Below are 22,384 nucleotides of genomic sequence, written 5' to 3'. Positions count from 1 at the left end.
ACCTGTGCATGCAGCTCTCGGAGCGCCCGCCCCCCCCCCCGACCCTGTAACAGGGCCATGATATTCATGCCTGTCTGGGTATGCAGCAGGTGTCTAGGCTTTGCAGGCTGGATGGCTCCTTCATCACCCAGGGAACTCCTTGAGCCCTTTTCTTTGATGTCTGGAATCCAGAGTCTATCTCAGGCCTTGATGGGCCCCAAGAGGCATCTAGTCTGATCTTACCCAGTGCTTCACTCTCTGTGTCTACTTGCACACCCCTTGGAACAGGGAGCTCACTCCTCCACAAGGACCTCTGCGCACATTGCCTTTGAGGATACGCTGGCCTCCTGAAGGCTTTGTCGGGGCAGAACCGAGAAGCTCCAGGCAGCTTGACCCATGGGTCCACATGGCGGTGGGAGGAGGGGCCCAGGGCGGGGCCGGAGCCGTGGGCTGAGTGGGCTCCCCCGTGAGGATCTGTTGTGATGGGAGCAGAGCTCAGCGCTGAAGAGGAAACTGAAAGATGGCTGTGACCTGGGCGTGATGAAGGGAGCCTGTCAAAGGAATACGCGCTCTGTGTCACCGTGTTCCTGTTCAGGTGGTGGCTGTGGTGGGGACGGGGCTCGGGCTGGTGCCACGGCACCTGGACATGCGCATTCTCGCGGGAAGTGTCCACTCACCTCCACCCCCGGAGGGGGCCTGCCCGGTGCTCTCCCCAGACGGCTTTCGGGAACCGTCTAAACCACTTTTCGCCACCAGATCTGGCTGCTGCAGCCAGATCCTGCCTTGGGAGCCAGCTGTCCACCCTCCAAGGGGCCCTCAACACTTGGTAAATATTTTTAAAGTTCCCTTTCCCCTCTAAGCGCTGCAAGTAAATAACATGTAGGAGGAGGCTCAGCCCCACAGATGCTGTTTGTTACTTTGTGCCCAAACACCCAGAAAACAGAATCATTTGTAACTATTGTTAACCTGGACAACATGAAAACAATGCTCCTGGCTGGTGGGGCGTGGGCGGTGGGAGTGCAGGGAAGGAGTGTGTGCCTGTGTGTGTGGGGGGGAGGGGGTGTGGATGCCTCCCGCAGAGCGGGCCTCACTGTCCTGGGGAGTGGGCAGAAAGTGGGGGGTCCTGCACCCCGTTCCTTCCACTCTGTTCCTTTCTTAAGTTTGGATGGTTCAAAAGCATGAGTGTGGGTTCCGTTTGTAATGGAATGGTTCCTTCAGAGAAAGCCAGACGGGGACATCCCAAGCTAGCACGCATCATGGGGGCTGGCTTCCCGTGGGAGTGAGGCCCCACAGGCCGCCCACAGGGCTGGGCAGGTGCACAGGCTATTTTGTGGGGGCATCTGTTTGGGGAATGAATGACACATGCACTCAGGGATTAACTCGGCGGACCTGGGAGGACACATCCTACAACCTGGCATCTGTGAGGTGGGGTGACACTCCCAGAAGGGACTGGTAATTGCGGTTGAGAACCCCAGCTGGGCTCAGTACCTGCCACGGGCACTTTGGGCTGGGGGGGGGAAGATGTCAGTGCCGACCTTGACCTTGAGGGAGGCTCTGAATCCAGGCTGGGGCCCAGCCCACTGGGTCTCCCGAGGGAGAGCTGGTTCAAATCCTCCCAGGACTGGAGGCCACATTCACTCTGGCCCTCTAGCATGGGCCATCAGGAAGGAGCCAGAAGCCATCGTATTTCAGAGCCCAGTTGCCCATACTGTGCCTTCACAAGAGGCAGAAGGAGGGCCCCTCGTCGGGGGGTGAGGCAGGACCAGGCTATGACCAGCCCCTGCTTGCGTCCTTGTCTGGTTCCTTTCCGCAGTGAACGCCCCGCACCACCGTCCACAGCGGCCCTGGGTGCTGCGCATCGGCTCAGTTCTTCCTCATCTTAGATGGGGAATGCAGGGGAGAGCAGCCACAGCAGGGTCAAGAGGGGTGGGGAGGACCCGGCCCTGCTGGTCTGTCACACAACTCCCGCATAAGTGACACCAAGAATCGTAAGCTCTTGGGGGCTCATCATGTGAGGTGTGCCTCTGAAACACCCATCAACAGTAGACATGAGGCTTGGGGACAGGTATGGAGGGGCAGGGAGATCTGAGGGGTGTGCTCTGAGAAAGGGGGCACGGATATCCCACAGTGGGGAACAGAGCTATAGGAGGGGCACCATGGGTAGGTAAGAGCCAGGACTGCCAGTCCCCTGGGTTCAGGCCCCAGCCCTGCTGCCACCTCCTGTGGACCCTGGCCAGTCATGCCGCCTGCCTCAGTTTCTCCATCTGTAAAATACAGACAGTAATAGTTCCTACTCCTCAAGGTTGCTGGAAGGAAGGACTTAGAACAGTGCATGGCGCAAATAAACCCTCCCCCAGCATCACTTTCAGCGGTTGTGACATTCTGCGGGAGGGCCTGACCTAGAGGGTCTGGCTAAGATGGCGTCTTGGATCCCGTGGCCCTGCACCCCCATCCGCAGTGCTGCGAGCCCATGGGTCGTTGAGCCCGTGGTTTGTTTTGTTTTGTTTTCTTTCCTTCTTAAGATTTTATTTATTTATTTATTTGACAGAGGGGGAGAGAGAGAAGCAGGCTTCCCGCTGAGCGGGGACTTAACTCCGGGGTTGATCCTAGGACCCTGAGATCATGACCTGAGCTGAAGGCTTAAGGACTGAGCCACCCAGGCGCCCTAAGCCACGGGCTCCCTCACTCACACCGGCTTTGAGACCCAGCCCCTGCCAGTTGCAAAATGGGACTGTTGGCCCAAGAGACTCCTGAGGGACAAAATGCTATGGGGCAGGGAAGACGGCACGTTGGTCCAGCCTTGAGCAAGCAACGGCAAGTTTCTGGTCCTTGGGGTGCCGCCCAGGAAAAGGATGGGGCCAGCCCCTGACCGAAAGCCCTGACCAACTTCAGAGCATCCCTGGCTGGGCGAAAGGAGACGCCGAGGCCTGCCGTAGAGCGCGGGGCGGGGGACGGCTCCTGCTGGGCCTCGGCCTGGAGCTCAAGGCCGGACCTCACCAGACCCCAATCTGGAGGCTCGCCCCGCACTCCAGCCCGGGAGAGCGGTGCCTGCGGCCTCCCGGCGCCGCCGGCGGGGCCTCTGCTGCCCTCTGGTGGCCGGAGCGCGCGGCGCCGACCTCGGCGCTAACACCGTCGCCGGGGAGCAGGCAAGCGCCTGCGGACGGGTAGGGTGCTGCCGCGGGGTTTCGCTCTCGGGACCGAGGAGAGGAGGGAGGTACGCAAGGCTCCGTGCGCGGTGCCGAGCACTGGTAAACACCTGCGATTACGCTCCTGCTGTGCCGAGATTACAAGTGTTACTCTTTGGGTAAACTGAGGCCCCAAGGAAGGGAGCGTGAGCGTGAAAGTGCGTGTTTGTGTGTGTGAGTGTTGCGGGTGGGGTCCTTGCCCCAAGGCGCAAAGAGTCAGAGCCACTGGAGGAAGTACAACCCTGACGCCCCTTTGGGCGCCGAGCCCCGTGCCGTGGAAAACGGGGTCCGCGCGCCCCCTGCCCCAGCGGGACCCGGACTCAGTTGCTCTCCGCGCGCGGCGGGCAGAAGCAGCGGCGGCCGGCGGAGGTCGCGGGAGGCGGCGCGGGGGCCCGCGGGGCGTGACGCACGGAGGCTGGGAGGGTGCGGGGCGGGGCGGCCGCCCAGGCTGCTTATAAGGGCAGTCTCCGGGCGCACAGAACCAGAGCGAGCGACTTGGTCCGAGAGCGCGGTCGCGGGGCGCAGCTGAGCTCGACCCGGAACCCAGCCCCAAACCCAGCCTCGAGCACAGCCGCCGAGCCGCGCAGCCCCGCAGCCCCGCGCCAGCTCCGCGCCCCCGGCCGCCCTCCGCGCTTCTCTCGGCCCCGCTCCCGCCCCTGCGGCCCTCCGCCAAATGAAACTGGCCGCGATGATCAAGAAGATGTGCCCGAGCGACTCGGAGCTGAGTATCCCGGCCAAGAACTGCTATCGCATGGTCATCCTCGGCTCGTCCAAGGTGGGCAAGACGGCCATCGTGTCGCGCTTCCTCACCGGCCGCTTCGAGGACGCCTACACGCCCACCATAGAGGACTTTCACCGCAAGTTCTACTCCATCCGCGGCGAGGTCTACCAGCTCGACATCCTCGACACGTCCGGCAACCACCCGTTCCCCGCCATGCGGCGCCTCTCCATCCTCACTGGTGAGCGGGAGGCCGGGCCCGGCGGCGGGCGGGTGGAGGGAGCTGTGCTACTGGGGCGGGGGGTGGGGACCCCGGTCCGAGGGAGCCCGGCCACTCCAGGTCCCTTCCCCGCGCCCCACGGTGAGCAGAGAGAAGTCGGGGGGCCCCTCGCGCGGCTGCTGGAGCCCCGACGCCCGGCGGCGGGGCGCCCGCTCCCCGGTCGTTCCCACTTTAGCTGTCCCCTTGGCCGCCGTCCTCCCCGGCTCCTTTAACGCCCCTTCTGTCTTCCTGTAGGAGACGTTTTCATTCTGGTGTTCAGCCTGGACAACCGCGACTCCTTCGAGGAGGTACAGAGGCTCAAGCAGCAGATTCTCGACACCAAGTCTTGTCTCAAGAACAAAACCAAGGAGAACGTGGACGTGCCGCTGGTCATCTGCGGCAACAAGGGGGACCGGGACTTCTACCGCGAGGTGGAGCAGCGCGAGATCGAGCAGCTGGTGGGCGACGACCCCCAGCGCTGCGCCTACTTCGAGATCTCGGCCAAGAAGAACAGCAGCCTGGACCAGATGTTCCGGGCGCTCTTCGCCATGGCCAAGCTGCCCAGCGAGATGAGCCCGGACCTGCACCGCAAGGTGTCCGTGCAGTACTGCGACGTGCTGCACAAGAAGGCGCTGCGGAACAAGAAGCTGCTGCGAGCCGGCAGCGGCGGCGGGGACCCCGGCGACGCCTTCGGCATCGTGGCGCCCTTCGCGCGCCGGCCCAGCGTGCACAGCGACCTCATGTACATCCGCGAGAAGGCCAGCGGCGGCAGCCAGGCCAAGGACAAGGAGCGCTGCGTCATCAGCTAGGAGCCTCCCCCCAACCCCAGCCCCCCGCGCGGGCGACAGAACCTACGGAGGACGTTGTTGAAAAGTCACGTCTGACGTCCGGGCCAGCCCTGGGCTGCGCGCGCGCGGACTAGCATCTTCCCTCCCCGCGCCCCGCGCTCACTAGGGGGGCGCAAACGATGAAGGGACGGTCCTCTGCTCTGGAAGGGAGAGAACTGGCTCAGACCGGGACCCCCCACCCCGTCCCCCATGGGCGCCTGCCACCCCCACGGGTTGGGGGTACAGGCCCCGCAGAGGGGAAGTTGTCTTGTTTGTGACAAAGACAAGAATGCGGGGAAAGGGGCGGGGTGTAAGTTAATCAGCCTCTGTTAGGCTTTGGGAAACCTGTCCTGACCCCTGGAGGGTCTAGACGGGACAAATGGGGCATTAACTTGTCTGTGATTCTGGGTTGCCATGACAGCTTAGGAAAGCTTCTGCCCTCCTGAGAATAAGGGGGTGTGGGTCAGATCATAGCCAAGTGACTTGTTTACATGTGTGTGTGAAATTGCACAAAGGAAAACAAAACACACAACTTGCACTTTAATAGTTCTGAGGTCATCATGGACATGAACAAACTCTTACTCAGTTGTTTGTACTGTGTGTGTCAGTCTCTAAAGTTATTGCTATTGTTTTTTTTTTTTTACAATACCAAATAAAATAATTTAAAACAGAAAGCCATACGCTTGCTTTGCTTTTAGAAATGACTGGAAGGCTGAAGGGTGAGGAGGGAGAGGCGGGGGTTTACTGCTGGGGCATTCGACTCACCCTCCCCAGACTGGCAGATGACCCTGGCATTCTGAAAATGGCCTCAGCCCCCCATGGCCTGGGAGAAAATGCTCCAAAAAACCCGCAGATGATTGGACCAAAGCCCTCTCCTATTTGGGAACGGCTCCTCAGAAAGCCAGGACAAGAAAGGGGTCCAGATTTTTTCTAGAGCTGCATCTTTCCAGCCACCAAGGGCTTCCAGGCTGTGCCCAGACTCACTCCAGGCGGAGGGTGACGCGAGGGCCCCAAACCTGTGACTTGCAGTCGGCTTGAGGGGTCACTAGGGTCCTGCTCTCACAAGGGAAACGGAGCCTTGAGAAGAATCCGGTCAGGCCCATGCAGGACCCTCGTCCCCTGACTCCTGTTCAGGGTCTGCCACACGGCTGTCAGCAGACACTCAAACACCCCCCCCCACCAGCCACCTGTGCCCTCCAGCCTCGGGAAGCACTCACCACCCCGGGGGTAGGTCCAGCACCTTCTCTGCCTCAGTGTCTCCTTCTCTTCGGCAGTCGAGGGCACCCATTCCTGACCGGGGAACCAGCTCTCTGCCACTTGTAACTGCAAGCTCGGGCCAAGTGACACCCACCAAGCCTCCAATTCTTCACCCGCAGAATAGCCCTCTGCGTGGGGGTGCTATGAGGAGTAAGGGAGGTGTTTGCAAAGCACTTAGCGCGAGTGCCCCGCCACCCAGTAACCCCCTAACAGGTGGCTTCGAGAGGGTGCTCAGCCCTGGGAGGGGTCCCGTGTTGTCTCATGGAGGGATTTCCATCCTGTGCTGTGAGGGCTGCTCCCTGGGCGCTGAACTCACCCCTGGGCCTGGGGGGCCAATCACAGGTGGGCAGGATGACCCACCAGGCCCACTGGGTCCTTGGGGACAGATGTCACTCCCGAGGACAGCTACCCTGTTTCTCATGCTGGCTTTGCTGTGTGTGCTGAGGGGAGGAGGTGCACGGGGCTTCCCACAATTTGCTCTCTCTCCTCTGAGCAAAATGAACATCTTCCTTTCAACTATGCAAGAGGGACATCTTATGATGGATTTCTCCGTACAAAACCCAAGATGTCCTGAGAGCAGAGCACAAGTTCTTTTAATTATACTCTCAAAGAATGTCACCAGTCCAAAGCGTGGAGTACAGGGAAGGCTCTGTCTCCCTCGGCCCCAGCGAGAGGTCTTCAGCCTTGCAGAAGGGCCGGTGGTCTTGTAGCTCTATGTGCTTCGTGGTTCCTGTTTGGTCAGAGCCTTAAAACTGGCCCCCCCGCGACTCTGAAATGTCAAGGACATAACTGATTCAGTTAAATAACAGTCCCAGGGTGGGCTGGCCTACCGGGTGGCTGCCCACTTCAGAGCGCGCTCTTCTGTCCAGAGCCACTGAAACTAGATCCCCCCCTTCACACGTCCCGCGCTCCCCCTGCTCCAGCCTCACTCTGACAGGTGGCTTCGGGTCAGCACACACGGACCCCCTGCGAAGAACACCTTCGACCGGTCTTGCTGCCAACGAGGTCAATCGGCGGGCATCTGTTAAGCCCCTGACTTGGTCTGGGCAGGTTACGTGCCCATTTCGAGATCTAAACAATACGTAGTTACTTCTCGCCTCCGCAGGAAGAGGCGAGGGGAAGGGCTCGGTCTGATAGGCCAGGGAGGGGCACGCAGATCGGAGGGAAAAAAGAGGGGCGTCATGAAGCAGAACTGGGCCCTCGAACCTGCAGGCGTGGCTCGTCAGGCCGGGTCAGAACGGCCCCCGAACGGCACTGTCGCACCCCGCTGATGGGTGAGCGGAGCCGTCACCGAGGGCACATCAGGATCACCTCTATCTGGGGCGCAGTGTAGAGACAATGGTGCACTCCAGCTCGTGGGAAGCAGCCCGGGTCCAAAGGGGTCTGGTCAGCCTCCAGCATGAAGTGGCTGGATGTGCGGACGGAAGGGGGCAGGAGACAAAGGGAGCAAGAGCTAAAAGTACCAAGAACATGTAGGCGGCAGAGACGCTGGAGACAGGGGCCACCTGCCCTGCTCTGGGTTGACACCCTCCACGACAGAGTTACATTCATTCACTGGCTCAAACATAAAAAGGAAACAAAGTATTTGGGGGGCGGGGGCGGGGTGAGGAGGGAGGAAGCCACCCTGCCGTCTTTTAAAACAATATTCTTCCTGTGCCGGTTTCTTTCAGCATTTGAAATGCGTGCCATGGGGGTGCAGACCCAGCTGGTCCAGGGACTCCTATGCCTATGTTTCATGACACTGCTGTCGCAGAACAGTGAGCACCCGGGGGCGCAGCATACCCAGGGGTGGGAGCAGAGGGTGGGGGAGGGCAGGAAGCAAAGAGGAGCCGCCTCCTTTCCTCCTGCGCTCAGCCCCTAGGCCCGCTCTGCCCGCGGAGCCTGAATGCACAGCAGATGGCCCCCTCTCCAGAAGAGGGGCGGTATCCCCGGCCCCCTCCCCAGCCTCCAGGAACATTCTTCCTTCCACCACCAGGCACTCGGTTATTATGCATCTAGACATATGGATGCACCCTCTACAAGGAGGCCCCAACGATGCCAAGCCTGAGCGCTGGCTCCCCACACGGTCAATGCCAAGTTCGGCTACGGAAGCAGCTACAGCAGCCCCGGGTTACAGAGTTCGCAGCTGGAGTCCGAGGCGCTGGTCGGGGGAGTCAGGGAGGCCATGTGCTCTCCCGCTTCTTTCCCACGCCTTCCTGGAAGCCAGCCTCGTCTACTCCTTGGGGATCTCAAACATGCAGAGGCTCTTGTACTTCTGCAGAAGCTCGTTCTTGGTCCTGACCTGCTCCCGGAGGCTGTGCAGCTGCTGCTGCTGCTGCTCAGGGCTCAGGTGGATGCCGGGCATGGCGCTGATGACTTTCCGCATCTCCTGGAACTTGGTTTTGAGGGCGTTCAGGTCCTGGTGGATGTCCGGGCTGTCCTTGTCCATGCTATAGGGGGCAGAGGGCAGTCGTTAGTGTTCACGGCTCAGACTCACCCCCACAGAACCTGCTCTCTTCCAACCTTACCTTTCAGCCTGCCTTGTTTCCATGTCCCCTTCCGAGGCCATGCACCCCCAGGGGACAGCTGCCCAGTAGAAGCACCTGCGCCCAGCACTGCCACTGCTGCCCCCCTCAGCCTGCTGGCGCCACCGGAGGCCGAAACCCCATTAGCTCAGAGGACAGGGACTGTGTCTGCCTTGTTGGGACACGTACCCCCGGGCCCAAATTCGCCTTTGTTACCAGAATGAATGCTTGGCAAGTTCATAATGTTTGTTGAATGACTGAACACACCACTACCATTGTGAGGTGACGAATGGCCGGCAAAACTGGCCGAAATCCTACATTTCTTCTAACTGGAGACATTTCCAGGCCAATCAAGAAACTTTATCAGCTGGCCAGAGCTAAGTTTAGCTGATGTTTTGCTGCCTGAGCCTGTTAACGTAAGCACTAATTTCCACAGGGCTAGTCATAAATTTTACATTAGTTACAAGCTATTGGAAATTTTTCCAGCAGGTACGAAGTCTCCCCTGCGGGTCCTGCAAATTCCTTGCCTTCAGGTCAGGCGGGATCATTCCCTTCATCCCACTGCTTGCTATCATAAGCTGCCCAGAGATCCGTACTCCCCAGCACTGCTAAAATAAAAACAACAAGAACAAAACCTTCACCTAAGATCAAAGAAACAGCTTGTCAGTTGCTCCTATACATTTTTTACAAGTTAGCAAGTGGGGGAGCTTTTGCAAACAAACAGCTGGGACTAAAACTAAAAGCCAATTCAGTAGGCTGTTCTAAAAGTCACCCATTGAGGCGTGGAGAGTGGGGGAGAACTGTCAACGATCACTTATTTTTTGAAATAAACGTCCATTCCTGATGGGGAGTATCAACCCAGATGGTGCTAATTCATGTTCATTATTCATCATTTCTCTGCTTACGCAGACAGAATATCCATCTTCCCTGGCAATCACTTGGCAAATGAGATGGGCCCTGCTCCCTGCGCTAACTCAGAGGCAAGATGTGGAGAATCACTCATTCTAGGGAATGTTAACCAGCCAAACATTTCTTGTTGTCATTTGATGCCCTCACTTTATTTATTATTTATTTATTTATTTATTTTTTAAAAGATTTTATTTATCAGATAGAGATCACAATTAGAGAGGCAGGCAGAGAGAGAGAGGAAGGGAAGCGGGCTTCCTGCTGAGCAGAGAGCCCGATGTGGGGCTCGATCCCAGGACTCTGAGATCATGACCTGAGCCGAAGGCAGAGGCTTTAACCCACTGAGCCACCCAGGCGCCCCTGATGCCCTCACTTTAAATATCCAATGAATGCGATACCTTACCCCGGTTTCTAGAGAGGAGTAATTGGTATTTATGAGAACTGTGAACTCTTTAGAAGGGAGCAGATAGGGGGCATCTTTTATTTTAACGATTTTAGATGTCAGCTCGAATCTACAACTTTGGAGGGAAACCATCTGGGTTTCTGAAATCGTTACACTTGCATGGCATTATGCGTTAACACGCCGTATGAACAGAAGTCCCAAGAGAGCTCTGAAATTGAACTATAGTTTTAAGAACACTGATTCACACCAATCTGAAAGGACACAGTAAAAGCAAACAAACGAAAATACATAAAATAAGAAATTCGAAGGAAGTTACGATCATCCAGTTATGGGAGCAAGCATGACCTGGCCCCGAAGAAGACTGAGTTCTGAAGGAAAAAGTGGGCCATGCTTAGGGTGCTTGCTTTTGAAAATCCCCCGCATCTCAAGGTTGTCCATTCTTCGCTCAGTGAACTCTTAGTGAAGGCGCCACATAAAGGCTTGCCTGGAGGGAAGCTACAGGGAAAGGGGGCCATGTGGCCCCCAGCAAGGCCCTCTCGGCAAGCTTCTCGGCCTGCCCTAGTTGGTGAAGGTAAATAACGTGGAACTCCTGGAGCGAGAACTCTCTATTCAGAAACCGGCTCGAACCAAGCGGGAACCTGCTAGACCGGGATGACTGTGACATGCTCAAGCCAAAAGAAATGAGCCAGGCCCAAACAGTGTGTGAATAAAAGCAGAAAGCTCCAAACGGGCCTGCTTTGTGTTCAATGTTAGTCATCAGCCAACTTTAGAAGAAAAAAAAAACGAGACTAGGCCAAGGTCGACAAGCACCAAAATCATACAAACAAGGGCGAGGTTAGGGCACTTTGGTCCTGCTTATAAGAGTTTCTGAAAGATGGACAAAAATACTGCTGCTCTGGCTTGCTTGACAGGCCACTTCTTCTCCGTCTCCTGTGCACATCCTAGGTGATACTCAGCATCCCGTGGACACACACATTCGGTGTTCCTGGCACCAGACCCAGGGCAAACTTCACAGGCTTATTAGGCGGGCGGGTTTAAGACAATGCCTCATTTGGGTGCTAAATACGGCCGCAGCTCCAATTTTTACTGCGGGCGCCTTGGGACTTGAAGATGCCATCTCGCCTCAACTGGGCAAGTGTGTCCACCAGGAACTTAGAAGCAAAAGGAACCCACCTGGTTCCTGAAGCCAACCTCCTCCCAAACCAGAGACCACGCAGTAGCAGGCCTCTGTTTCCCACTTCTTCCTCCTGAGAGTTTCCGTGACCCTCAGTCCTGCGCCCCCACTGTCCTGGCTGACCCACGCTGGGACCAGTCCTGCCCTCCCTCCCTCCTTCTTTCCACGCTAACTTCAGTGGCTGGCATCTTTCTAAAACAGTGGGGGGGGGGTGGTTGTTGCTTTTCCTGTGACCGTAATAGGTGCTTGAGGGAAAAACTTAAAAACAGCAGACACCAAGGCTTAGAAAATGAAGATTCCTCTAAGGCACATCCCGGAGGAACCCGTTAACATGTGGTATATACCATTTCAGACTGCTTCGAAATATACAGTTACAAACACACATGTACTTCTTTGTTATTTGCTTTGACAACAATGTGACCATCCTTGCTTTTTTCACTTAAGTTGCACCTCGGATGTCTTTCCATGTGAACGCACATACAGTGAATCAGCTAAAATTCTTTGGCTACTGTTGGCCATTTGGATGTTTGCAACTTACCATTTGTAATTGCAATGGCAATGAACGTTTTGTACCTACATCCCCAAGTACTTGTGCAAGTATCTTGGTAAGATGAATTCTCAGAAGTGAATTTCTAAGTTAAAGGTTATGTACATTCAAATTTTTGACGGGCTGACAAAATGCCCTTCAAGAAACCTGTATAGTGGCCGCAGACGCACTTGTCCCTTACACCCTCGACAGCACTGGCCGGCCTGCCAGCTGTTAGAGAGCTACTGGCTGTGTGCATTTCTCTGTTCCACTTCTGTCAGCACCTGAGATGTCCTCTGAGAGGGGCTTTGGGCCTCAGACCTTTGCTTTCATCTGCTCACAGGGTTGCAAGTGAAAAAGATTCCTTTTCGGGAGGGGCCGCAAAAGGTTCTGCTAAAAGAAGTTTGAAAAAAATACTGCTCTACAGGACAGCCCAGAATGTGTTCGTCCACTTCAATCTCTTCAGAGGCCAACAACCCCTAGCCTGTCCTCCTTCCTGAATTTCAGAACCCTCGTGCCAACAGTTCCCACATATTTTATCCCTGGATTCTGGACATCCCAAGCGCACTGACTGCCCCTGTAGCATGCCACAGCTCGGAGGCAGGGTGCTCCCATCTACAGGACTGAGCTGAGCTGGAATGCTGCGCCCCTACAGATGCGTCCCTGTGCCGCACTTCCTGGTGCCTGATGTGCACCCAGTCACCAGTCCCACCCACTCCTCCTCCCTGCCCCCTGCCTCCTCCTCCCACCAGCTCCAAAGCCGGGTCCTCTCCTCCTTCTGACCCCCTCTGCCCTACCTACCTTTACAAAACCCAAGTCTGAGCTCCCAAGCTCCCAGACACCTGCCAGGCCAGTTCGCACTTGCAGGGGGCCCCTTAGGGCCAGCCACCAGCAGCCTGTGCCCCTTCCAGGCGCACCTTCCCACTTTGCCCCGGACTCTGCCTAAACGCGGCACTGTGGCGCTTCTCCCGCTGCACTAAGTGACCGTGGCCCCGTGTGCCTGTTTCGTGGAGTCTGGGTTCCAGTGGGTGCTTGGTAAGTTAGGCCGAATGAGATGAAGTGGCAGAGGAGGGAACAGGCTTGTAAGCTGGCCCAGAAATAATGCTTCCAAACAGCCTATAAATATTCCCTATCTGGGCGCTCATCCTTTTCACTGGGATTTGGTTGAAGGAGAAGCCAAGGGCAGAGAGGACTACAGTCAAATGTGGGCAGACAAGCCCCACGGAGCCAGGGGGCTTCTCTCTCAGACTTCTCCACTGATGTGGGGGCCGTGGCCTTCTCCATCTGAGGACAGGCCTCAGCTGGCATGGAGGGCTGGTCAGATTAAAATAATCTTGCGTAGGAAGAAGCAGGTCAGTAATACTGTTTCCATGAAAGTGGTGTTGCCTGGGCTCTCAGGTCTTGCTGACCTGCCCGGACAATAAAGAGACTTGCTGTCAGTGACATGGCCCCGACCTGAGAGGTGAAGGACGACACCGTGTACTCCTCACTTAAACTAGCTCTGCAGTGTCCCATATGGCTCCCCTTTTCCTACCCAGCAACATAGAATCTTTTAAGGAACTAAAAAAATTACCAAACCAAACCAAAAAAACATTTAAGTACCCATGTTGACAGAATACTTTCACTGAGCGAGCCACAACCAGCAGGCAAGGCAGTGACAACCGCAGCTCAGAATTCCTAGGCTGGGACACTTAGTTCCAGACTCTGTAGATTTGGCAACTTTGAGGGGGAAAACACTGAATTCTCTTTGGTCCTCATCTTTTTCCTCCTTTGTTCTACACATACGTCTCTAATGTGATTTCTACATGTTCTACACATACGTCTCTAATGTGATTTCTACATGTAAGAGGAGAGGCCTCAAAGAGTTGGGGACCCTAACATTTCTTACACACATGGAAATGACATTTTTCTTTCCCCTTTTCCTCATTCTCTAAGTTAACACAAATATGTCGTTTGGATCATTCCTTCAACTAAGGGACGGACAGCGGGAGGGAATGCGGTGGAGCTTCTCTCCAGCGCCAGGCAGGGTGCATCCCAGCCACGACGGCAAGAACCAGGCGCTCTCCTGGTGTGGGAGGTGGCCTCTGAGCAGGTCTCCAAGCGTAGGTGGCATTTCCCTGGGCAAAGATGACGCATGCGCCCTGGAGGACTCCATGCACCCAAAGGGTACTGGCACCAGAATGACTCACTCTGGGCTTTCTGCGGCACGGTCCAGGCAGGCCTTTGAAGATGGTCTGCACGGACTCCTGAACGGAGGGCTACCAGTGGGGAAGGACGGAATGGGAAGAATAGGGAGCCCTAGAGATTTTTCAGCAGAGAAAAATTCACCTGCTAACATGCACAGGATGAATTAGAGAGACGACAGGATAAAGGCAAAGAAACTATTTAAGAAATGACTGTAAGATGAATGGATAAAGAAGATGTGGTATATATACACAATGGAATACTATGCAGCCATCAAAAGACATGAAATCTTGCCATTTGCGACGACGTGGATGGAACTAGAGGGTATCATGCTTAGCGAAATAAGTCAATCGGAGAAATATAACTATCATATGATCTCTTTGATATGAGGAAGTGGAGATGCAAGGTGGGGGGGTTTGGGGGGAGGTAGGAAAAGAAAAAATGAAAAGATGGGATTGGGAGGGAGACAAACCATAAAAGACTCAATCTCAAGAAACAGACTGAGGGTTGCGGGGGGGAAGGGGGACGGGAGAGGGTGGTGGGGAAATGGACATTGGGGAGGGTATGGGCTATGATGAGTGCTGTGAAATGTGTAAACCAGACGATTCACAGACCTGTACCCCTGGGGATAAAAATACATTATATGTTTATTAAAATAAAAAAATTAAAAAAAAAAAAAGAAAAAAAAATAAAATTAAAAAAAAAAAAAAAAAAAGAAATGACTGTAAGATCCCAAAAAGAGGTTAGATGACCTGGACCATGAGTGTTACCAACAGGCTTGGAAGTAAAGGGGCAGATTAAAGCCTGAATGTTTCACTAACCTAATCTCAGCATCTCCGCACCTCCTAGCATCTCAGCCAGGCTACAGAAAACAGGCTGGGAGAGGTCAAGGTACTACGAGTAAATGCTGCCAAGAGAGAAGGAAGAGGGAAGACGAGCCTGGACAGATCATGAATTGTGCCAGGAAGATTTCATAGTGCTGGAGAAGAACAGAATGTCCAGAAGCAGATGAGCAAACATATGGGGACTCTATGTATATGGTGAAGGCGAGGGCTCCAGCAGAGAAAACAATGAATATTTGGTAAGAGCAGTGGGATGATACAGCTCATGGAGGGAAAGTGGGGGTGTCCCCTTCCTTCTTAAAATACATTCCAGAAGCACCACAGAACTGAAAGTGAAAGGAACACCTAGGTGGCTCAGTCAGTTGAGCATCGGTCTCCTGATCTGGGCTCAGGTTATATCTCAGGGTCCTGGGATCTAACCCTGAGTCAGGCTCCACACTCAGCGTGGAGCCTGCTTAGGATTCTGTTTCTCCCACTGTCCGCCCCCCTTCACTTGCTCTCACTCAAATAAATACATAAATCTAAAAAAAAAAAAAAATTGGAAGTGAAAAATGAAACCATAAAAGTCCTAGAGGAAAAGGAGATTGATATTTGTCACTTTATTAGAGCGGGAAGGCCTTGCTAATTAGCAAGGACCAAATCCTTGCTAATCCTTCTGGACCAAAATCCAGAAGCCATTAAGGAAAAGCGTAAAAAATCTGCCTGCATAAAACAATATGCTTCCAGATGACAAAAACAAACAAAAGAACCCAGAAACAAAGTCAAAAGAAGTCACAACTCGGGGGAAATATTTATAATACGCTAGCCCGGCAAAGGCATAGTTTACTTACATACAAGGAGTTCATTAAAAGAGGGATGACCTTATAGAAAATGGGCAGTTTACAGGGGAAAAATACAAATGACATAAGAAGATGCATATGAAAAGATGCTTTATCTGATCAAATGAGACACAGACCAATACAACACATCATTTCTGACCTATCAGATTAGCCTGAGTTAAAAAGTTTAAACGTGATGGCAGGGGTATGGGGAAAAAGACACAAATACACGGGGCACCTGGGTGGCTCAGTGGGTTAAGCCTCTGCCTTCCGCTCAGGTCATGATCTCAGGATCCTGGGATCGAGCCCTGTATCAGGCTTTCTGCTCAGCAGGGAGCCTGCTCCCCTTCCTCTCTCTCCACCTGCCTCTCTGTCTACTTGTGATCTCTCTGTCAAATAAATAAATAAAATCTTAAAAAAAAAAAGACACAAATACACTGCTGGTAAAGCATACACTGGTGCATTCTTACTTATTTGCTAACAGTGATCAAAATGTTAAATTCACATATCCCTTTGCTAGAAATTTACTCAAAGTTTACAAACAGGGTTGCTGCAGCACTAACTGCAGTGGCAAAATGCCAGAAACACTGGAAGTGTCCTTGAGCTGGGAAGTGTTGAAAGAAATGGTGGCATAATCATGAAACGGAGTATGACGCAGTTTGGGGACAAGGGAGGGAGTTGGGAGGAATGGAGGGAGAGGCTCACTTGCCATTTTGTACCTTTGGGGGTTCTTTGAATACATCTACAATTGAAATTTTTCATTTCATTTTTTTTTTACAACTGCAACTTCTATTTTTAAGATTTTTATTTATCTGAGAAAGTACAACCGGGGGGAGGGGCAGACGGAGAGGGAGAAACAGGCTCCCCGCTGAGCAGGGTGCCCCAAAACATGGGGCTCGATCCTAGGACCCTGGGATGATGACCTGAGCCGAAGGCAGATGCCTAACCGAGCCACCCAGGCGCCCCTACAATTTTTAAAAAATACTTTCTGGATGGCAGTTTTCTGGCCCACGGTGGGTTAATCAAAGCAGCCCAGGCCACAGGATTGTGTTCCGGACAAAGCTAAAATGATTACATTCAGCAACAGCTATGAAAATGAGAAATGCCTGTACCCTCCACTCCAGCGATTCCACTGCTGGGGATTTGCCTCATCATAAACGTACTCCAGTACAAGGAAGCTCCCCCCAGCACCGCTGGCAACAGCAAAAATTAGAACAACACGTAAACGTCCACAAACAAGACTGGTTACGTAAGTGATGGTGCTGCCACCTTACTGAGGAAGGCCTTCGTGGGTGAGAATGAAAAGGGGTCCAAAACAGACTCATAAGGGGGAAGAAAAAACAAAGTACAGTATGATCTCAAATGCTATACAGTTTTTAAAAGACATGCATATATAGGTCTTGGAAGGATACTTAAAATATTAACAGCAATTAGGATTGGTGAGGGAACTTCACTTTACAGGAGTCTGAATTTGCAACTGTTACTTTGTTTTAAATAAAATCTTTCTACAAACCTAACGATGCAGGAGTCCGAATTCTTTATGAGAACAAGAAAGGCTAAACTCACTTCAGCTTCTTTCTCATTCATCCCCTGGGCAAGGAGTAAACAGATAATAAAGGGGTGCGTGCAGAAGCTACAGGAGAGGGAGAGATCAAGGGCCTGCAGGAGCCAGCACGTCTTGGCCCTCATTCCGTCCGGCCAGGCCCGCCTGCCAGGACAGCGTCCTCACTGGCTTCCCCGCCTGGGGGCGGGGATGCCACCTCTATCTCGAGCACGAATCTGACTGAGGCCCAGTGCGTGGAAGTTCTCGCTGGCTCCCCACTCCTCAGAGGACAAAATCTCCCTCCCTGTGGGGGATGCGCTGTCCTCTGGATGCTGACTCTCCCCCTCTTGCCAGTTCTCCCTTACTACCTTACATTTATGCACCAGCCCCATCACACTGCGAGCTGGCTGTTTCTGGGCATCATGGCCTTGTCTGTGCTCTTTCTACACCACTCCTCCTACCTGCCATAATTTAAGACTCCACACTGGCACCAACCCTCAACAAACCTTCTGACTCCTCCAGGCTGCCCCAGGGCCCCCCTCTCTTGTCGCCATTCCTACCACAGTCTGTCTCCTTCCCTCATTAGCCTATTAACACAAATACATACCTACACACATATTTGAAAATCACATCCTAGCTCCTTTTCATGGTGATAGGATCTTTCCTTCTCTCAGTGAGTTTCCTCCAAGTGGAGTTTTGCTCTTCTGTTTTGTCCTATCTTTTGCTATGGTTTTTCTTCACATGCTTAGTGACCCTGGCTGCCAGTCATATAGTTAAGAGTAAAATACTATTTGATTTATGTGCCTCATTTACTGCTTTCAGCATTCTAAATGAAAGAAGAAAAAGATGTGATCCTATGATAAAAGGATGTTCATTATTTTGACTTCCATCAGATGTGGAGGAAGAAGCCGAATGCCAATAGAAAATGTAAATACTTTATATTGTTAGTAAAAAGCAGGGTATTAATAAATAATGGAGAATATTGGGGAAAAAAGTGTAAAACACTAAAAGGCTTAGTGGAAACTCTCTTTTGGGGGGAAGATTTTATTATTTGAGAGAGAGCGCGCAGGAGGAGGGGCAGAGGGAGAGAACCCCCAGCAGACCCTGCTCCCAGTGCAGAGCTCGACCTCATGACCCTGAGATCATGACCTGAGCTGAAACCAAGAGTTGCATGCTTAACTGACTGAGTCACCCAGGTGCCCCTGCCCCACTTAGTGGAAATTCTTCATGATGCTTCTTTATTTTCTTAGAATGAACTAAGTTCTTTCTTGGGGAGCCCCCAATGTCTTTCCTTTTGGGCTCATCAGACACCCCAGAGAAGGGATCTCTGTCTCTCTGGCTGCCCGTCTAGAAGCCGGATTGGGAAAGAAGGCTAGGGTTGTGAAGCACTTCAGTTTGTGAAGTTTCTCGAATCCCTTTTTTCGGTATGGATCCCTTTCTCCAACTCCTGCCATGTGCCTGGTGTTTCCCAGTCCAGAGACTCTCTGGCTTATCTTTAAAAATAAATCTTGGGAGAGAGTAATCCTTTAATTTTCTGCCAAGATGGAAGAAGGATAGTCACCCATCTGCTTGGAGTGAGGAAGAGGACTATGAGCTCTGATTCTTAAACAGACTTTAAGTAATCCTTCTCTTCTAGTCCCACTTCACCTCTATATCCAGAAGTCCCTGGCATTGTCAACTCCCGAGATGCAGGGGGAAGCCATGGTCTAAGGCAGCTGCTTCTGGATGCTTCTTCCGGCTGAGAGATGGATTAGCCTTTGGCCATCTGCTTTGTGACAATTATCTCCTTTCCTGTTCTTTCTGGTTTTATGCTTAAAAAAACAAAACCACTCTTCACTGTCCTTTCAGAGGGTACAGAAATAAACACATGTGATCGACCCTCCATCTTTCACAGAAGGCTGCTCTTGAGTACACCTTACAGCGATCTTAGGATTAAAGCACTGTTATTCCATTTCACAAGAGAAAAGAGACTCAGAGAAGCTAAGTCATTTGACCAAGATTTCTTAGCCCATACACTATAAACCTGTAATTTGAACCCACTCTTTGAGGTCCACTGTTATTATTCACGTATTAGAGATAAGAAATTAAGGCCTAGAGAGGCTACATAATTTACTAAGATTACAAGGCAAGCGACTATCAGTATGTGGATTTGAATCCAAGACTACCTGACTTCAAAGCCCATGTTCTTTCTAGCGTACCCTACCGCTCCATGTTTAAGGCCAGTCCAACCCAAATGCTCTACTGGGGTGCAATATACTCTCAGGGGTCCAAGAACTGTCCCTGAGACTGTGTACATTTTATGTTTTCATTTTTATGTATTTTTCTTAAAACCAGTGTATTTGGGTTAATTTGGATAATCCATTTATAATCCAGCACTGCCCTGGGATTTTGGAGTCTGCACTTGTGTTTGTTTGCTATCTCACTGCTGCCTAGAAGTTCTACTTGAACTTCTACTTCTACTTCTAGTTCTACCTGAACTTCACAGGCTAATGAGAATAGAACAGAGTCTGCCTTACCCTATAAACAGTATGTTCACACCAAGTGAAGCCAAATGAAGGCAGGGTCTAATGTGAGAACAAAGGCTTCACAGTTGTTTAAAAAGTGGTGGAAGCATGAGGTCATCCCACAGCAAGTTAATCCAGCCTGGCTGAACTCAAAAGAAGCTGGGCCATTAACAAACAAGACTTTCACGTTGTGGGTAATAAGTTCATTTCAGCAAAACACCCAAGAGTGCATTAATGCCCACTTGAATGTTACTGTAAGAGTGAGTTTAATTTACTTTGTTTTGGTTTTTAATGGTTTAATAGATATGAGCCTAGTCTACCCCGTTAATGTGGATATAAATAACAGTAAAAATAATTGAGGCAAACATGGGGATCGGGGAGACTTTTGGTTGTACTGTTTTTTTTTTTTTTTCTTTTACAGGGTCAGCTGAAAACTCAGGCTAATCAGAAGATTGGCCAAAAGAATGACAAACCTGGCTCAGTGTGCTGTGTGCGTGGGACTCTTGACTTCCAGTCGACCTCAGTGGATCTGAGTCGCAGGTTCCAGGGGCCACAGGCTATGTGCTCAGCAGGGAGTCTGCTTGAGATTCTCTCTCCCTCTGCCCCTCCCTTCTGCCTCCATGCGCTCTCTCAAATGAATAAATAAATCTTTTAAAAAGAATGACAAACCACCCTCTTTGGCACTGTCCAAGAACATGCTACCACAGGGCAACTTGTATCTTTGTTTCTTTTAATGTTTTCTATCATCAACCCTCCAATCTCTTTGAATTATGGGTAATTCCGCAACCTGCCTTTTTCCCCTTCAAACTGGTGTGCAATGTGGGGGTGAGAAGTTGGCCCTTTTTACTATGCACGTCCCACAGCACTTAGCAGTGTGCCACACAGGGAAGATGCTCCATATATGTGGGATATGTTGAATACACAGAGTCCAAGGGTTACTCCTCTATTATAGGTGAGAAAACTGGGGCTCAGAGACGCTTGCCTTGTTTCAGATCACTAAGATGCAAACTTGAGCAGTTCTGACTGCAGAGCCTGTGCGTTCGGTCTCTAGTCTGCCTTCATCATTTTCAAGAATACCGTCTGGCCCTCATAAGGTCTGGCAACTCTCTCAGGGCTCAAACGTCTGCTGAACTCATGTGCGACTAGGTGTGCTCCTGGAAAAGGCCTCCTCCCCCGGGGTCTGTTTCCCCATCGGTAAAATGGGGGTGTAGCCGACAGCACCTAGGCCTTTGCAGCTCGGAAACAGGAGACGAGAAGCGGGAGGGCGTGTCGTGGCTGGTCCTCTCTTGGGCTCTTACCATTTGATGATGTTGTGAACCAAAGGTAAAAAGGAGTAATTCTCCTCCTCCTTCATGCCGGCGGGTGACTGAGGCCTCGGCGCCGGCGACTGCTGCGGCTGAGGCGCGGCGACCGGAGGCGGCGGCTGCGAAGGCGGCAGCGGCTTCGTCTCGGGCAGCGGCGGCTCGGCCGGCGGCGGTAACGCATCCTCGGCCTGTCGCCCGGCGGCCACCCCGGCGGAGGCCATGGCGCCCGGGACCGCGCCGGTCAGTCAGCAGGACCCCAGCGGTCAGCTTCTCAAAAGTGTCGCGGACCCCAGACGTCACCACCGTGCGCCCGCGGGCGCGGGCTCTGGAGAAAGGTTGTGCGCGTGCGTACTAGGATATGGGCGGGGCAGTGGGGCGGGGCGACGGCCGGGGGCGTGGTTTCTGTTACTAGGCAACAGGCTATTGACGTATTTGGTTGTAAATCGAGGCAGCTAGATTATTAGTCAGCAATAGATTTATTTCAGAAACATTTTATTCTTATTAACACGACGAAGAGGGTCCAAAAGTAACTAATACAGGAATGCTGAGATACATAAGCCTCGGCATGGCCCGCCCTGGAAGAAGTCTTCCCAAAGAACCACCTTGACCCACATGCAGAGTAAACAGCCGACCCAGTGCTGTTCCGTGCAAAGCTCTGGGCTCCACGGGCATCAAAAACCCGGAGAGGGAGGACCCACAGCTCCTCCACCGTGCAGAGGCCTCCAGGAGGACAGACAGCAAACCCTGACCCAGCCGTAGTGTGACACTCTGCTAGCCCAAAGGGTGCAGAGACAAAGAAATTGAGTCTCTGAAAGCCCCCCATGGCTAGATGGGGAGGAACTAATAATTCGACATGTAATATGCATCTTCTGGATGGCAGATGCAGTGTTAAATGTGGGGGTAGGGGGTGGGAGGGCTCTCCGGACTTCAGTAGGAGGCAAAAGGGGATTGACTAGTGGGAAGAATAAATGTATCCTACAGGAAAGGCAACTGTCAGGTAGGTACTCTCCAGACCTGCTGGCCAGTTTCTTCAACCCCTAGATCTCAGTTTCCTTAACTGTAAAATCTTCCGTTCAGAGTCACAGCAGATCCTAAACTGCTTTCTAACTTCAGATACATGGCTGAGCTCCAAAAGTCTGGTTTGCCCCTAGGATCCTAGGCCAAAAACCTGGTGGTTTTGTAATTATATTTCTCAAAACAAGTGTGATATGGGAGCTGCATAATAAATTTCTGGGCAATGTGACACCCATCCTAAGCTTAGTTAGTGATGGGGAGAGGACATGAGGTAGGAAAGCCCCAGCCTTTCAAAGTCAGCCATCAAGGGTCTTAAAGAGAGGCAAGGAAGCCCATATTCAGGTAGCAAGATGAGCTGGAGTACCTGAGAGCGAGGTCGCTGATCCCAAGGAAAGCATCGAGGCTACTATTTGGATGATCAGGAATGGTTTATGGAG

At 52.6% G+C, this 22,384-nt stretch overlaps 2 protein-coding genes across 4 annotated transcripts; one reads left to right on the top strand and one right to left on the bottom strand.

Moving 5' to 3' along the window:
* Positions 1-3,647: 3,647 nt before the first annotated feature.
* Positions 3,648-5,645, top strand: RASD1 (ras related dexamethasone induced 1). 2 transcript variants are annotated; one of them, XM_080826028.1, is made up of 2 exons: positions 3,648-4,123; positions 4,397-5,645. In XM_080826028.1, the coding sequence occupies exons 1-2, from the start codon at positions 3,838-3,840 to the stop codon at positions 4,948-4,950; spliced, it is 840 nt and encodes a 279-aa protein (XP_080682154.1). In that variant the 5' UTR covers positions 3,648-3,837; the 3' UTR covers positions 4,951-5,645. The 2 variants fall into 2 exon arrangements, with proteins under 2 accessions (XP_080682154.1, XP_080682155.1); XM_080826029.1 differs by having other exon boundaries at positions 3,765-4,123; positions 4,471-5,639.
* On the bottom strand, positions 5,486-21,253 carry MED9 (mediator complex subunit 9). 2 transcript variants are annotated; one of them, XM_080826031.1, is made up of 3 exons: positions 20,928-21,245; positions 8,507-8,654; positions 5,486-6,994 (listed from the first exon to the last, which is right to left on the bottom strand). In XM_080826031.1, exons 1-3 carry the CDS (start codon positions 21,152-21,154, stop codon positions 6,938-6,940), a joined length of 432 nt encoding a protein of 143 aa, XP_080682157.1. In that variant the 5' UTR covers positions 21,155-21,245; the 3' UTR covers positions 5,486-6,937. The 2 variants fall into 2 exon arrangements, with proteins under 2 accessions (XP_080682157.1, XP_080682156.1); XM_080826030.1 differs by having other exon boundaries at positions 6,794-8,654; positions 20,928-21,253.
* Between the last annotated feature and the right edge of the window lie 1,131 nt (positions 21,254-22,384).

This window comes from Martes martes, assembly GCF_963455335.1.
Source record: "Martes martes genome assembly, chromosome: 16".
NCBI lineage: Eukaryota > Metazoa > Chordata > Mammalia > Carnivora > Mustelidae > Martes > Martes martes.
This window is presented reverse-complemented; position numbering and strand designations above follow the sequence as displayed.